At 61.8% G+C, this 14,915-nt stretch overlaps 1 protein-coding gene across 10 annotated transcripts; it reads left to right on the top strand.

The window, feature by feature from the left end:
- Positions 1–843: 843 nt before the first annotated feature.
- Positions 844–14,689, top strand: CAMSAP3 (calmodulin regulated spectrin associated protein family member 3). 10 transcript variants are annotated; one of them, XM_037046930.1, is made up of 19 exons: positions 844–1,111; positions 6,016–6,269; positions 6,555–6,677; positions 6,780–6,875; positions 7,130–7,162; positions 8,023–8,070; positions 8,323–8,461; positions 9,021–9,160; positions 9,244–9,337; positions 9,409–9,463; positions 9,603–9,676; positions 9,964–10,033; positions 10,135–11,575; positions 12,621–12,760; positions 12,840–13,111; positions 13,330–13,429; positions 13,754–13,866; positions 13,943–14,061; positions 14,146–14,689. In XM_037046930.1, the coding sequence occupies exons 1-19, from the start codon at positions 964–966 to the stop codon at positions 14,449–14,451; spliced, it is 3,765 nt and encodes a 1,254-aa protein (XP_036902825.1). In that variant the 5' UTR covers positions 844–963; the 3' UTR covers positions 14,452–14,689. The 10 variants fall into 10 exon arrangements, with proteins under 10 accessions (XP_036902825.1, XP_036902823.1, XP_036902824.1 ...); XM_037046928.1 differs by having other exon boundaries at positions 9,409–9,481; XM_037046929.1 differs by having other exon boundaries at positions 6,540–6,677.
- The last annotated feature ends 226 nt before the right edge of the window (positions 14,690–14,915 follow it).

Genomic DNA, 14,915 nt, shown 5'->3' with positions numbered 1-14,915 from the left:
CTTACACACCGTCATACCTGGCTGACACCACAGACTCAGACACAGTCATACAAAACTACACTCATGATGCATAAAGATACACTCCAAAGGTGCTCCCCACATGCACTCACCACACTGAGACTCTCACATACAAATACCCCCCACTACATACTGTTGGAGCCCCCGGCAAATTCTGTTGAAACCAGAAATACACATTCGGACATTCGCAATTACACCCAGTAATAGCCACGCGAACACACACAGACACAAACAGTCTCAAGTATACACTTCCAGCATCTGCCACACATCCCTTCACTGCCCTTCACCACACCCCGGTACAGAACACAAGTACATTTGCGTGTTCACAAATACACAAACTCACGAGCTACTGACGAGCTACTGACGAGACACAGACACACACACTCACCACTCCCACACCCTCAGGACAGACACCTACCTACACAATGCAGGCCCTCATACACGCAACACGTGGAAAACATATTTGTGCGCGCCCGCAGACATCCTCACACACACTCATTCGGCACCTACACACAGTCAGTGACACGTGGAGATGCTAATACACACATTCTTGTGAGCTCGCAACACACTACCAGAAACAGGTGCACCCACACACATGCTCACACTCGCATCTAAGGGTACACACTCGGGCCAGCACGCACAGTCAGAAACAGATGGTCCCTCATCCTCTCCAGTGCGTTCACACGAACACACGCGCACACACGTGCACGCGCACACACACTCCTCCGAAGGCTCCCCACCCCACCCTGCGGCGAAGGCCCGGGAGAGGCGCGGGCACCGGCCTGGGGGCGGGGCGCACCTGGGCTCCGCCCCGGGGCGGGGCCGACGCAGCGTCGCGAACGCTAGCCGCCGCACCTGGCTCCGCGGCGGCCCGGGTGCGAGCGCCGCGCAGCGCAGCCCAGCCGGAGCGAGCACGGAGCCGGCGCCGGCAGCCCCGGCAGCGCCATGGTGGAGGCGGCGCCCCCCGGGCCCGGGCCGCTGCGGAGGACCTTCCTGGTCCCCGAGATCAAGTCGCTGGACCAGTACGATTTCTCGCGGGCTAAGGCGGCGGCCAGCCTGGCGTGGGTGCTGCGGGCCGCGTTCGGGGGCGCAGGTATCCTCTGGGGGGCGACAGGTGCGGGGGGCGGGCCTGGGAGGTCGAGGTCGTGGGAACAATAGGGCGGGCCGCCCAGGTTCCCGGGCTCTGGGTTTGCGGCTCGGCCCGGGCGTTGGACTTTGGTCGCCCGGCTGCGGGAGCGCGGTGGGGGTGGGGCCAGCGGCCCAGCTCCGCGCCAGGACCCCGGCGTCGCGGGCCCCAGGTGAGCGGGGAGGTGCCTACAGGCCGCCTGGGGTCTCCAGGGCCGGCCTTGCTCTCCTCCCCTTTACACACTCGCATCACGCGCGCGAGGACTCCCAACTCACACCCAGGACCCACACCCCGAGGCCCGGACGCACACCCCGCGTCGGCCCCGCCTGCGCTGCGGGCGGCGCGGGGAGCTCCGGAGACCCTCTCTTTCGCCTCCACGGCCCCGGCCAGGGCTGGCAGCTGTGACTTATTGCCTCGTTTTGCCTAGGAGGCGGGCGAGCCCAGTGGAAGGGAAATAGCTTGTCCAAGATTGCCCGCGGCAGGGGCCCAGGCGCAGGCCCACTTGTGTGAAGAAGTCAGACCACCCGGAGAGGGGAGGATGGCGGTGGGTCCCCAGGATTGGAGGCCCCGGGCAGGATCAGTCAGGGCCACATGTCAGAGCTGGGAGTCAGAGCCTGGCCATGGGGAAGGTGGGGTTAATTAAGGACTGGGCCTTCCTCAGGGGACGCCCTGCCCACCCACCGGTCCTGGCACCAGCTGGGCACAGCCCATCCTCCCTCAGTGGCCTTCCCAGATGAACCTGTTCTGGGCGTGGGTCTCTGTGATAGCAGTCCGACTCCCAGAGCCGCCCGAGCCTGTCTCTCTCGCAGTCTCTCTCCCTGCACCCTTGCACACAGGGCCTCTTCGCCCCTGAGGATCTGCTTGAGGAGGGAAGGCGGTTGCTGGGGAGAGGCTCAGGTAGCCTCGGCCCCTCACACTCCAGGTTCTGAGGCCCCACAGGGCTCACCTCGGGAATCGGAGCTGGGTTCGAGTCCTAGCTCCACCAGACTGCGGGCGGTCTCAGTTCTCGAAGCTCCCATTTCCCCCTCAGTAAAAGAAGGCGTTCCTTCACCTATTGGTCCATTTGCAAGTGGGCTGGGACAGTACACGAGTGAGCGGGATCCCAGTTGGTACCTTCTTCACCAGGAGGCTGGTGGGCAGAGGAGAGGGCGCTACCGCAGAATTCTCCCCACCGTGCCTGGCACACAGGACATGCTTGGTGCTACTGCTGCTGGCACCGGTGTGCTGACTTTATTAATAATGAACAGTGTTCATCGTCCCCTGGCCAGGGGACAGCAGAAATCACTATCCCATGCCACAGAAAGGAAAGCGAAGTCCTCCTAGCAGATGCAGTGACTCTTACTTAGATCCAGCCTCTTGTGCCGTATAGACACCCTCCCCAAAGGTCAGTTTCCACCAGTTTCCCACCCACCTTCACTAAACAGAGTGGGCTGAGGAAGGTGGGGCACAGACCCTGAGAGGGGGCAGAACTCGACTTGGTTCACAAACTCTGAGACTCTTGACTGATGCCTTTGGGTTCCAGGCCAGTGTTGGGCACCCAGGCTGGACTGGGGGTTGAGGAGGGAGAGTGGCCCTTGGGACGTGAAACCGGACTGTCCCTGCCTTGAGCAGGGATGCAACAGGGCTCCAGCAGGGAGGATATTCCTAGAATCACCCAGGGAGGGGAGGAAAGGGGAGGCACCCCAGAAGGAGGGCTTGAACCTCGAAGTATGTGTAGGAGTTTGCCCAGGGGAGGGGATCACATGTGCTGAGTAAGGCATGGGGTATGGACCAACCAGGAGAAGGAGATGGGGGTCCTGGTGGGTACCTCGGGAGGGCGGGATGAAGGAGGCACATGAGACGGAGGAGGGCCTCTCAGGCCATGGGTGACCATCTGAGGGCACTGGGGGGTTGTGGAAAGTGTTTGAAGACTGGTGCGATGAGATCACACATGCAAGTGTGTGCCCAGGGGGATCGTGGTTGGAGCAGGGGTAGTTCTGGAGATGGCAAGGCACAGATGTGGGGAGGCCGGGCAGCACGGCAGGCGGGCGGCTCCACAGAACTCTAGTTCAGAGATAAGATGGAGGGGTGCCATTGTTAAGTAAGTTTGAGAAACAGCACATGCAGTCTCTTATGCCTTCAGAAAGCCAACGTGATGCACAGGGAAACTGGGTCCATGTCCGCTCTGTCATTTGCTAGCTGCATGAGCTTTGGTGAACCCTGGCCCAGGTCTGGGCCTTGGTTTTCTCATCTGTACCACGGGCACCAGGATGTCAGTTCTGTAGGGACTAAGTGACTGAGTATGTGACAGTGACCATGGTCACCGTCAGCGCTGCTTCGAGCTGCCAAGCCAGGGCTGTTGGACCAGGGGGGCATGGTCAGTGGGGTCTGGAGACCTGAGATGGGAACAGAATGTGAAACTGCAGAGTAATGATGTGTCTACATCGATTACATGTTGGAAGGACACCATGTCGGGTGTCCAGGGGACCCTTGAACAACACAGGGGCTGGGGCGCTGACTCTCCCCTGCTGCCCCGCACAGTTGAAAACCCGTGTGTGACTTCTGACCCCCCCCAGAACTTAACTACAAAGAGCCTGCTGTTGACCTTACCAACAACAACAGTGGACTCACACACGTTTTTGCGTGTTCTACATATCCCATGCTGTGTTCTTGCAGTGAAGTGAACTAGAGAAAAGAAAATGGAATTCAGAAAATCATGAGAAGGAGAAGATACTTTTACAGGATTTACTGGGGAAAATCCACATGTGCATGGGCTCATCTGGTTCAAACCCATGTTCAAGGGTCAACTGTGCGTTAGGTTGAAAAGACTACGAAACGAACATTGCTCGTTTCTACTTTTTCATCGTGGCTCCCGGAACATCTAAAACCACGCATGTGGCTCGCACTGTGTTCCCTCGGGCAGGCCCTGCTCTGCAGTCGGCGCGTCACAAACAGTGTGTGGCACAGAGCGCTGGTGGATCTCGGCTCTCAGGGACACTGGCACTGTCTGAGGCACTGTCGGTTGTGGCTCCTTGGGAGGAAGGTGCTCCTGGCCACCAGAGACCAGGGACTCTGCTCAACACTTTACAACCCGGGACAGCCTGCCCCACCCCCAGGTGAACACAAAGACTTGTCCAGCCCCAAGTGCCAACAGAGCAGAGGTGGAGACTTGGGGATAGAGGAAGTGCTTGGTAAACATTAGCCATCGGTGGCAACATCTCACCTCACAGTTTCATTTCGAAGGCCCTGACAAGTCCTGCCGAAAAGAAACTTGTTCCGTTTTTGCCAATGGAAATGAGTAGGAGCTGGAGGGACAGGGAGGAGGGTTTGGCTTTGAAAGATGCCAGGAGGTCGAAGTTGACTGCATGTTGGAGGAGGAGAGTGAAGGAGGGATGGTGATTTTTCACTGCGATGGGAACAGAGGAGCAGGTTTAGAGCAAGATGCTAAGGATTATGGGAGTTGCCAAGACCACGGTGGGTGCTCAGACAGCAGTGGAAGCCATCATATATGTGTGGGGGGTTGACATGTCCGTTTACAAGGCCACCGAGACAGCTGTCAGGAGCTCTGCCTTGAGGGGGCAGGTGTGCAGGGCCCTGGTCTGAGTGGTGGGAACCTGGAAGATGTCAAGGGGAGGATGGCTTCCGGAAGGATAAGGTCCCGGGCAGAGAGCCCAGGCAACACACAGGCTGTGATTGTGCACTGGGTGGCCACTGCTGGCCTTGAGGAGGCAGGGACCTGGAAGGGCAGGAGCCAGGCTGGGGAGGCTGGGGTGGGGTAGGCAGGAAGGAAGCGAAGGCTGGAGAACTCTCCTTTCAAGGAGCTGAGCTGGGAGGGGCAGGGAGTAGGCACAACTCTCCACTGGGGTGGGGCATTAAGTGAGAAGGTCAAGTATGATTTTAGGGGGTGGGGAGAGAGCCTAGCCTGGGAGGGACTGAAGGCAAGGATGCCTGGGTCCTTGTGGGTAGGAGATATCTGGGAGTGTGGCTGAGACAAGAGACACCGGGGAAGGTCTGGTCACATTCAAATGTTCCAAGTGATAGAATCCTGCCCCGACTCTTTCAAACACATGGGGAACCCCAGTATACAAAACAGCTTCTCTGACTGGAATGAGTGTGGCCTCCCCGGAAGAACCCCCACACTGGCCTTCGTGACCTCTTCCTTGGCCTTCCTGGATTTTTCTGGCAGCTTATTCTGATCTCTCTCCTCTCCACCCTTGGGTCCTACTTGAGGCCCCGCCCCTTGTGGGGCTTCCTCAAGCCTCTTCCTAGTCTTCAGGGTGCCCAAGGCTGCGTCTGTGACAGGACCCCACTGCTCTCCTAAGCCCCAGCCCCTCATACTGGGCCCCTGAACCCTCACCCCCACCCCAGTCACCACCCCTTTTTCCCCATGGGCCCCAGCACCTCCCTCCACATCCTCCTTTCAGTCACCAAGTTTGCACACCCCCAAAGTGTCTGCAGTCTGTCCACCGCCCCCACTGGGTGTCCTGCCAGCCATCCCCCAAATCTGAGCTGAGAGGGTGTAAAATCTACTAAAGGTCTGGTGGTGAAGGCTGGCTCTACTGCTGCCTCACAGTGTGGCTTGAGGTAGGTGGTCTCCAGGGTTGCATTAAGGTGTAAATGAGCCTAATGGGGTGTTGTGGGGCACCAGCATGGGTGATTAAGCAATATGGCATTGTAATGGCTCTCTCCCCACGTGCTCTTGTGCACTCTTCCTTCCCGTGCATCTGGAGCACCATCAGCCCTTCCTCTGGCAAACTCCTCCACACTTGTGTCTTCTCTCCCGGTGCCATCCTCCCTGGCCCAGAGCCCCCCTTAACTGTAGCCGAGTGACGGTGTGGGTGTGGTTGGCTGGTTCTGGCTGCCTGACCTGCCCCCCGCCCCCCCCTGCACAGAGCATGTGCCCTCGGAGCTATGGGAGCCGTTCTACACCGACCAGTATGCGCAGGAGCACGTGAAGCCCCCGGTGACCCGGTTGCTGCTCTCAGCCGAGCTGTACTGCCGGGCCTGGAGGCAGGCGCTGCCACAGCTCGAGACACCCCCCAGCCCCTCTGCACTGCTGGCCCTGCTGGCACGGAGGGGCACGGTGCCTGCACTGCCGGAACGCCCTGTGCAGGAGGCTGACCTGCGACACCAGCCTATCCTCATGGTAAGCCCCACCCACCATGCCTGGCTCCTCCCACCAGGTGTGGCTCCTCCCACCAGGCTTGGCTCCTTCCAAAAGATACTACTGTGGCCTTTGAGAACTGGCCTACAGGGCCCACCAGATCCTAAGACCTAGTGTGTGACCTCAAAGCCAGCCCACCAGGAAGTAGCTCTGTCAGAACCCCTCTCCTGGTTGCTTTCCTAAGGCCCCACTCTCAAGCCCCTCCCACTTCCAGATTCTTCCTCTTGATTCTGTTCTGGTCTCACCCTTCAGTCCTTGTTCCCGCAGGGAGCCCACCTAGCCGTCATCGACGCCCTCATGGTGGCCTTCGCCTTAGAATGGACAAAGACACCGCCTGGTCCTTTGGCCCTGACCAGCTTGGAGCACAAGCTCCTTTTCTGGGTGGACACGGTAGGTAGGGTTAGGGTTAGGCCACGGTGGGGTTAAGCCAGGGTGGGCTGGGGGGCAGCATCGCCCAGTGACCACAGTGCTGCCCTCTGCTGGTTCCCCCAGACGATCCGGCGGCTGCAAGAGAAGACGGAGCAGGAAGCAGGCCAAAGAGCATCTCCCGCAGCCCCTGCAGATGGGGCGGCCCCAGCGCAGCCCTCGGTGAGACAAAGGCGATGGATAGACGAAAGGACGGTCAGAGGCCGGGTGGGCGGGGCGGGCGGACCTCATGGCCCTTTGTGCACTGAGGCCGTTGGAGGTGACTCTCTCTCTCCCCCATCCCGCCCCNGGGTGGGCGGGGGGGCCGGACCTCATGGCCCTTTGTGCACTGAGGCCGTTGGAGGTGACTCTCTCTCTCCCCCATCCCGCCCCCTCCCCCCTGCCCGCCCCTCTCATCTCTCTGCCTCTGGCGTCAGTGCCCCACCCGCTGGTACTGGAAGCTGGTTCCTGTAAGTGGGGCCATCTCTGCCCCGTCTGCCTGCCCTGCCTGTCGCTCTGTGTCTGTCTGCCTGTTTACTCCTTCTCCTACCGCCCCCCCCCCCAGCTGTGAGCAAAGGAGGCATGACCCCCAGCCCTGGGGGACAGACAGAAGGCCCCCACGAACCGATGGGGGTGTCTCCAGTGTTCACTGAGAGGGTGGACCCTGCTCAGTTACCTGACAGAAGGAACCTCCCCTCCCACAGTCAGGAGGGTATCGCTCCCTTAGCTGGTCCACTGAGCCCAGAGGTGGGGAGTCCCCAGGAGTTTCTGAAGGGAGGACTCCAGCCCAGCAGACACATGGCCCTGCCCTGAATGGCCAGGCACATGGACAAGACCCCTCCTAGCCAAAAGGAAGGCCTTACACCCAGGTGGTCGATCCTTCCTGAGACTTCAGCTTCCCTAGGAGAGATGCCAGCTTTTGGGGGGTGGGAAGTGCCCCTTCCAAAAGCATGACAAGGGGAAAGGGACAGCTGCCTGTGGAGGGAGGAGGCTTTGGGCTGGAGAGGGTCCCCTGCCTTTTCTCACTCCTGGGGCCTGGGTTGGGGGTGCCTCCTCTTCTGCCTGCCTGCTTCCTCTGCATCCCCTCCCGAGCTGGGGCCTGGGTCTTCTGTGAGGGGAGGATTCCCTGCATGGAGGCTGCTCTGTGGGGTCCCTCCAGGCTGGGAGGAGCTGGGATCCCCAAAGCCGGCCAGAGTGCAGGCAGGGCACTGGATGGCCACGGGCTCGGGAGAGGGCTTAGGGCTTTCCTTCCTACTCCCGGAGGTGTGCTTGGGTGCCCAGCGAGTCAGCACCCCTCCCATCCCGCTGATGGCTGCTCCTCTCCCCCCAGCACGCAATTGCCTTCTGTTTGAAGGAGTCGGGGAGCAAACCCCCCATGGTAACGTATCCCCCACCCCAGGGTCCCAGGAGCCCCTGCCCTAGCCCCCCACTGCTGGCCTGGCTGCTCAGAGACACCTCCTCTGCCTCGCTGCTGCCCTTCCCCCACTCCAGGCTGGCCCTCACTCTGGCTCTGGGACCCCTGGCTTCATGCCCCCTCATGGCGGAAACCCCAGGCCTCCCTGCCCAGCCTGCATGATCACTGACCTGGGGGCCAGCCTGACCTCTGACTTGACCTGGCTCCTACCTACAGATCCGATACCGAAAGGACCGTACTGTGGCCAGATGTGCCCCCTGCTTTCCCAATGTGACTGGCCTCCAGGACCTGGCCAATGGGGCTGCACTGGCCGCCACAATCCACTGCTATTGTCCCCAGCTATTGCGACTTGAGGGTGAGTAACCAGGCATGGGCCAGACCCTGCTCTCCGGAGCCCAGTGTCCCAAGACTGTTCCCAGGCCAGTGCCATCATTATGAGCGCAGCTTCCAGAAACAGCAAGCCTGGGTTTAAACCTCTCTGTTCCCTAGATAGCTGTGTGATGTCACATAAGTGTCTAAACCTCTCTGCACTTCATAGGATTCATTCCTGCAGCAAATGCTTCTAGTGTGAATTGTGTGCCAGGCTCCATTTTAGAGGCCAGGGATCCAGTGAGAATGAACGATACAGACCTCAGGTGGCTCACATCCTAGGTTGGGCAGAAAGACAGTAAGTTCACCCAGAAGATCATCTCAGATGTTGGGCGCCCTGAAAGGTGCAGGGAAACCAGGATGAGCTTTGTGCATTGAGTTCCTTGGGGACTAGTGTCCTAGACGTTGGCAGCAACAGATACAGGGACCTGGGGAGCAGCCTGTCCCAGGGTCCACCTCCCGGAGGGTGCTTGGCCCCGGGTCCACAGTGGGGCTCCCTCGTCTGGAGCCCCTGCCCGCCCCCAGACCAGCCTCTGTCCCTGCAGAGGTGTGCCTCAAGGACCCCATGTCCGTGGCTGACAGCCTGTACAACCTGCAGCTGGTGCAGGATTTCTGCGCCTCCCGCCTTCCTCGAGGCTGCCCGCTGTCCCTCGAGGACCTGCTTTATGTGCCGCCGCCCCTGAAGGTGAGGCCACCTCAGTGTCTGGTGGGCCAGGGTGGCGTCCGGGGCCATGGGTCCCATGGGCTGAGCCCTCCTTCTGCCTCCAGACCAACCTGGTGGTGCTGCTGGCTGAGATGTTCGTGTGCTTTGAGGTGCTGAAACCTGACTTCGTGCAGGGCAAGGGCCTTCCTGATGGCCACGGTGAGGACTGGCTCGATCTGGGTGGGGGGCGGGGGGCCGTGCCCTGCCTGACCCTCCTCTCTCTGCTGCAGCTGCCCCCCCGCAGGCCATGGAGGCCTCCACACCTCAGAGCAGCAGTGGCAGTAGGTACGCTCTTCCCACTGGGTGAGTGTCCCCAGCCATGACGGGCCCCTCCTCCCGGCTGGTCACTGGTTGGGACTCGGGGGTGCCTGTGCCCTACCGCGGGAGAGGTGGGGGTCCCATGGCTCACAGGCGTCTTTTGCAGTTCTCCTGTCTTCAACTTCCGCCACCCACTCCTGTCACCTGGCGGCCCCCAGTCCCCACTTCGAGGATCCACAGGTGAGGGTGGGGGGGACCTGGAAACCACCCCCAAAGTGCCAGCTGACTTCATGTTGTCACCTTTGACTCCTCCCGTGGGTTCCTCTGGCACATGGTGACACTCAGACCCCACACTGACCTCCCCAGTGGCTCAACAGGACTCCCAGTAACACTGAGTGGCCCCCAGCTATCTATCCACATGTAGACCCATCCTCAACTCACCTAGTGACCTGCCCTGGCTAACCCCACCCAGGGTCCCCAGTGCCCCCCTTAGTGACTACTGAGTGACCCCTCACCACCCCTCCCAGGCTCACTGAAGTCCTCCCCATCCATGTCCCACATGGAGGCCCTCAGCAAGGCCTGGAACCGGCAGCTCAGGTGAGGGCATCTCCGGCCCCCACGGGAGTGGAGAGGGTGGGGCCAGGCTGGGGCGGGGCCGGGGTTTGACCCAGGGCTGATGCCTCCCTCTGGCCACCCAGCCGCCCCCTTTCCCAGGCTGTGTCATTCAGCACCCCCTTTGGCCTGGACAGCGACGTGGATGTCGTCATGGGAGACCCTGTCTTGCTCCGCTCTGTCAGCTCGGACAGCCTGGGCCCCCCGCGCCCTGTGCCAGCCCTGACCCCCGCCCACCAACCACCAGAGCTGGGCGACCTGCCTACCATCGAGGAGGCCCTGCAGATCATCCACAGTGCCGAGCCCCGGCTGCTCCCAGACGGGGCTGCGGATGGCAGCTTCTACCTCCACTCGCCTGAGGGGCCCTCCAAACCCCCACTGGCCTCCTCCTACCCACCTGACAGAGCACCTGTCTACTTGCCTCACCTTGAGGGCCCCTCAAAACTGTCTCCCTGCCTGTCAGGGGAGGTACTGAAACCACCAGCCCGATCTGAGGGCTCCCCGAAGGTGGTGGCTTCCTCACCAGCAGCCAGCAACTCGGAAGTGAAGATGACCAGCTTTGCTGAACGCAAGAAGCAGCTGGTGAAGGCCGAGGCGGAGGCTGGAGCGGGGTCCCCAGGGCCTACCCCAATGGCGCCAGAGACCCTGAGCTCAGAGATGAGTGAGCTTGGAGCTCGGTTGGAGGAGAAGCGGCGGGCCATTGAGGCTCAGAAGCGGCGGATAGAGGCCATCTTTGCCAAGCACCGCCAGCGACTGGGCAAGAGCGCTTTCCTGCAGGTGCAGCCACGGGAGGCTGGTGGGGAGGCGGAGGCGGAGCCCGAGCCAGCCCCCGAGCCAGCCCCTGATGGGGAGCGGCCATCAGGCGAAGGCCAGGGTGAGCCATCCCCGAGGCCCAAGGCAGTGACCTTCTCACCAGAGCTGGGCCCGCTGCCTCCCGAGGGCGTGGGGGACTACAACCGGGCAGTCAGCAAGCTGAGCGCCGCACTTAGCTCACTGCAGAGGGACATGCAACGGCTCACGGACCAGCAGCAGCGGCTCCTAGCCCCGCCTGAGGTGCCCGGGCCCACCCCACCGCCTGCTGCATGGGTCATCCCTGTCCCCTCGACGAGTCCCAAAGCCGCATCCACCAGCCCTGCACGGCGTGCCCCAGCTGCCCGGCGCAGCCCCGGACCGGGTCCCAGCCCAACACCCCGCAGCCCAAAGCACACTCGGCCGGCGGAGCTGCGCCTGGCACCCCTGACAAGGGTGCTCACGCCTCCCCACGATGTAGACAGCCTGCCGCACCTGCGTAAGTTCTCACCGAGCCAGGTGCCCGTGCAGACACGCTCCTCCATCCTCCTGGCCGAGGGGTCACCTCCCGAGGAACCCATGGCCAGGCCGGGCCTCATCGAGATCCCACTGGGCAGCCTGGAGGAGCCGTCGGCTGAGAACGAGGGAGATGGGAGCCCCCCTGGTGCTGATGATTCTTTAGAGGAAGAGGCATCTTCAGAAGGAGTTCCCCGCACCGGGTTGGGCTTCTTCTATAAGGTGAGCCACCTTAGTAGGTGGAGGGGAGGGAGGGAGGGCAGGCTGGCTGGTCAGGGAGTGGGTACAAGGGTAGGTGGACACATGGTCAGGTGGAGAGGCCATTCCAAAGGATGGACGGATAGAAGGAGCTAGTGGATGGAGTGGGCAGGTGGGTGCTGCATAGCCACATGGGAGTGGGCAGGCAGACCAGGTGTGTGTAGCCAGATGGATGACAGGTGGGCTGGATGGATGTGCAGACAGCCAGGAGGAGGTGTGCAGATGGGTGGGTGAGGGACAGAATGGACAGACAGGGCAGGCGTCTCTTCCCCATTCTGCTGTCTCCCTCCCAACGGCCTGGCCAGTTCCCCTTCCTCATGGCACCCCCCAGCCTGGGCCACCATGTCTCACCTGGACACCTGCAGTCACATCCTGACTGGTCTGTGCTGACCCTTTGCACCCCCTACAAATCCCTTGGGGTTTACAACTGAGCCGCTGGAGTTTCCGGAAGTGCAGACTGGTCCTTGCCACAGCCCCGTTGAAGCCCCTCTGGGGCTCCCCTTGCCCTCAGAACTAAACCATTTCTGTGGCTCACCCCACGGCGGCGTCCTGGCTGCTCCCCGCCTCCCTGCTGTGCCACAGGCTCACAGGGCTTGTTCTGGCCTCAGGGCCTTTGTTGGTGCTGTTCCTGCTGCGTGGACTGCTCCTCACCCACCCACCCCCAGTTAAGTCCTCCTCCTCATTTTCTGGGCTGCCTCCCCCAGGGAGCCTCACTTGGTGCCCCCCCCGCAGTGGAGACTGGTAGTTGCCTGCCCGGGGTGCTATCAGACTGTCCTCCCTGCTGGGTTAAGTGCCCTGTGCAAGCAGTGCCCAGGCCTGCCCAGCCCAATGCACTGGCACCCAGCATGTGGGGCTCTGCACAAACTGGGTGCCAACTAAGTGTGTTTAGGGCAAACGCAAAACCCAAGGGCCAGGTGAGTGGCTGGCAGTCTGGTTGACTGGTTAGACGACCAGTCTGGTCGCTGGGCGAGGGAAGAGGCAGCCAGCTTCACTCAGCGCCTGTCCCCAGAATGAAGACAAGCCCGAGGACGAGATGGCCCAGAAGCGGGCCAGCCTGTTGGAGCGGCAGCAACGGCGGGCAGAGGAGGTGCAGCGGCGCAAACAGTGGCAGGAGACCGAGAAAGAGCAGCGGAGAGAGGAGGCTGCACGGTGAGGCCACCTGGCCCTAGGGACCCTGGCCCCAGGGACCCCATGACCTGTCTGACTGCTTCACTCCCTCCACCTGCAGGCTGGCCCAAGAGGAACTGGCCCCTGGCCCCCTGGCCCCCACTACCAGGGCCCCAGCTGAAGAGGAGGTGGGCCCTCGGCGGGGAGAGTTCACACGGCTTGAGTATGAGCGCCGGGCCCAGCTGAAGCTGATGGACGACCTGGACAAAGTGCTGCGGCCGCGGGCCTTGGGGACCGGAGGGCCTGGCCGGGGTGGACGGAGGGCCCCCAGGCCACGTTCTGGTTGCTGTGACGACTCGGCCCTGGCTCGAAGCCCAGCCCGTGGCCTGCTTGGTAAGCCCCTGTGGGGTGGGGTTGGGTCTATTGCAGCAGCAAAGGTGGGCATCTATGGGTAATTAGGGTCTCCAGTGAGAATGCCCTGCCTCCCGAGGGGACTTCAAGAGGAATGTGGTTCTGCACAGGGCGAGGGCCTGTCAGGCAAAGCCCCACTGGGCATTCCGGGGGGCAAGGGGCCTTCAGGCGGCTTCTGACTCACTGCACTGTGCCCCCAGGTTCTCGGCTCAGCAAGGTCTACTCCCAGTCCACCCTCTCACTGTCCACTGTGGCCAACGAGGCCTCCAACCACCTGGGTGTGAGGAGGCCCACGTCTCGGTGAGTTGGGCCTGTGCAGGCAGCCTCTCCAAGCCTGTGTGTGCCTGTGAGCTTCTGCAGGTGACGTGGCAGAAATAGGCGTATCTGCCGCTGTAGGGCTGGAAGGGCGTGTGCCGAGGGGGTACTGTCCCCCTGCTGGAGCAGACCAACAGCTGGGCCTCTGAGCTGCAGGGAAGGGTCAGCACACCTGAGGCTGGGGAGCAATGCCTGGACACGCACCTCCCACTCTGCTGAGGGTTACGGGCTCTCCCTTCCTGGTCCCACTGCACGCTGGGCAGTGTTGCCCCCACCAACTGCATCTCCATCCCACCCTCTTCCCTGCAGGGCTCCGTCCCCATCAGGCCTCATGTCCCCTAGCCGCCTGCCCGGCAGCCGTGAGCGTGATTGGGAGAATGGCAGCAACGCCTCCTCCCCTGCTTCAGTGCCCGAGTACACAGGTGAGTGGGCTGCAGGTGGGCTGCATTGGGCCCCACCTGGGGCCCGGCTACCTCTGCTGACGACCCTGCCCCTTAGGTCCCCGGCTGTACAAGGAGCCCAGTGCCAAATCCAACAAGTTCATCATCCACAACGCCCTGTCGCACTGCTGCCTGGCAGGCAAGGTGAACGAGCCGCAGAAGAACCGTGTTCTCGAGGTCAGTCTGGGTGGGGATGGGGGCTGGCAGGAGGGCCAGAGGCCTTGTTGGGCTAGCTGACGGTCTGCCTCCCCTGCCCACCAGGAAATTGAGAAGAGCAAGGCCAACCACTTCCTGATCCTCTTCCGGGACTCTAGCTGCCAGTTCCGGGCCCTCTATACACTGTCAGGGGAGACGGAGGAGCTGTCTCGGCTGGCGGGTTACGGCCCCCGCACGGTCACACCTGCCATGGTCGAGGGCATCTACAAGTACAACTCCGACCGCAAGCGCTTCACCCAGATCCCCGCCAAGACCATGTCCATGAGTGTGGATGCCTTCACCATCCAGGGACACCTCTGGCAAAGCAAGAAGCCCACCACCCCCAAGAAGGGGGGCAGTACCCCCAAATAGCCCCACCCCGGGTGGTGCTTGCCCACCACCCTCTCGGAGGACAACCTGGAGGACACCAGTGGGTATTCCTGGGTCCTGTCTGTCCCCAACCTTGTCTGGGGCAGGGGGCTGCAGTCCCCACCCTCTGACTTTCGTCTGATCCTGCTGTGGGGGCTGAGCTGGGAGGTTCAGGGACTCAGGGCTCAGCTCAGCCCCATCTGTCCTCCCTTCCTCCTTGAATAAAGTCACTGAAAGAACCCTTGAGTATGGGCACCGGTGTGGGGCTGGCTGGGGTGCCTGGCACTGTCTGCCTTAGGGTCTCTCGGTGTCCTGTCCACTCTGAAGCTGCTCATCTTTCCAGCCCCCTTGCTGGCCCCAATGCAGCTCCAGCCAAGGTCGTGACTCCCCTGCCAACGCCCCCACCCCATCCTAACCATTTCTCAGCCCTTCACTGGCTCTGGACACAGGAGGCCTCTGCCCAGCCC

Source organism: Sturnira hondurensis, unplaced genomic scaffold (assembly GCF_014824575.4).
Source record: "Sturnira hondurensis isolate 20B ecotype Veracruz unplaced genomic scaffold, ASM1482457v3 Scaffold0005329, whole genome shotgun sequence".
Taxonomy (NCBI): Eukaryota; Metazoa; Chordata; class Mammalia; order Chiroptera; family Phyllostomidae; genus Sturnira; species Sturnira hondurensis.
The sequence above is the reverse complement of the archived record's forward strand: the minus strand, read 5'-3'. Positions and strand labels throughout refer to the sequence as shown.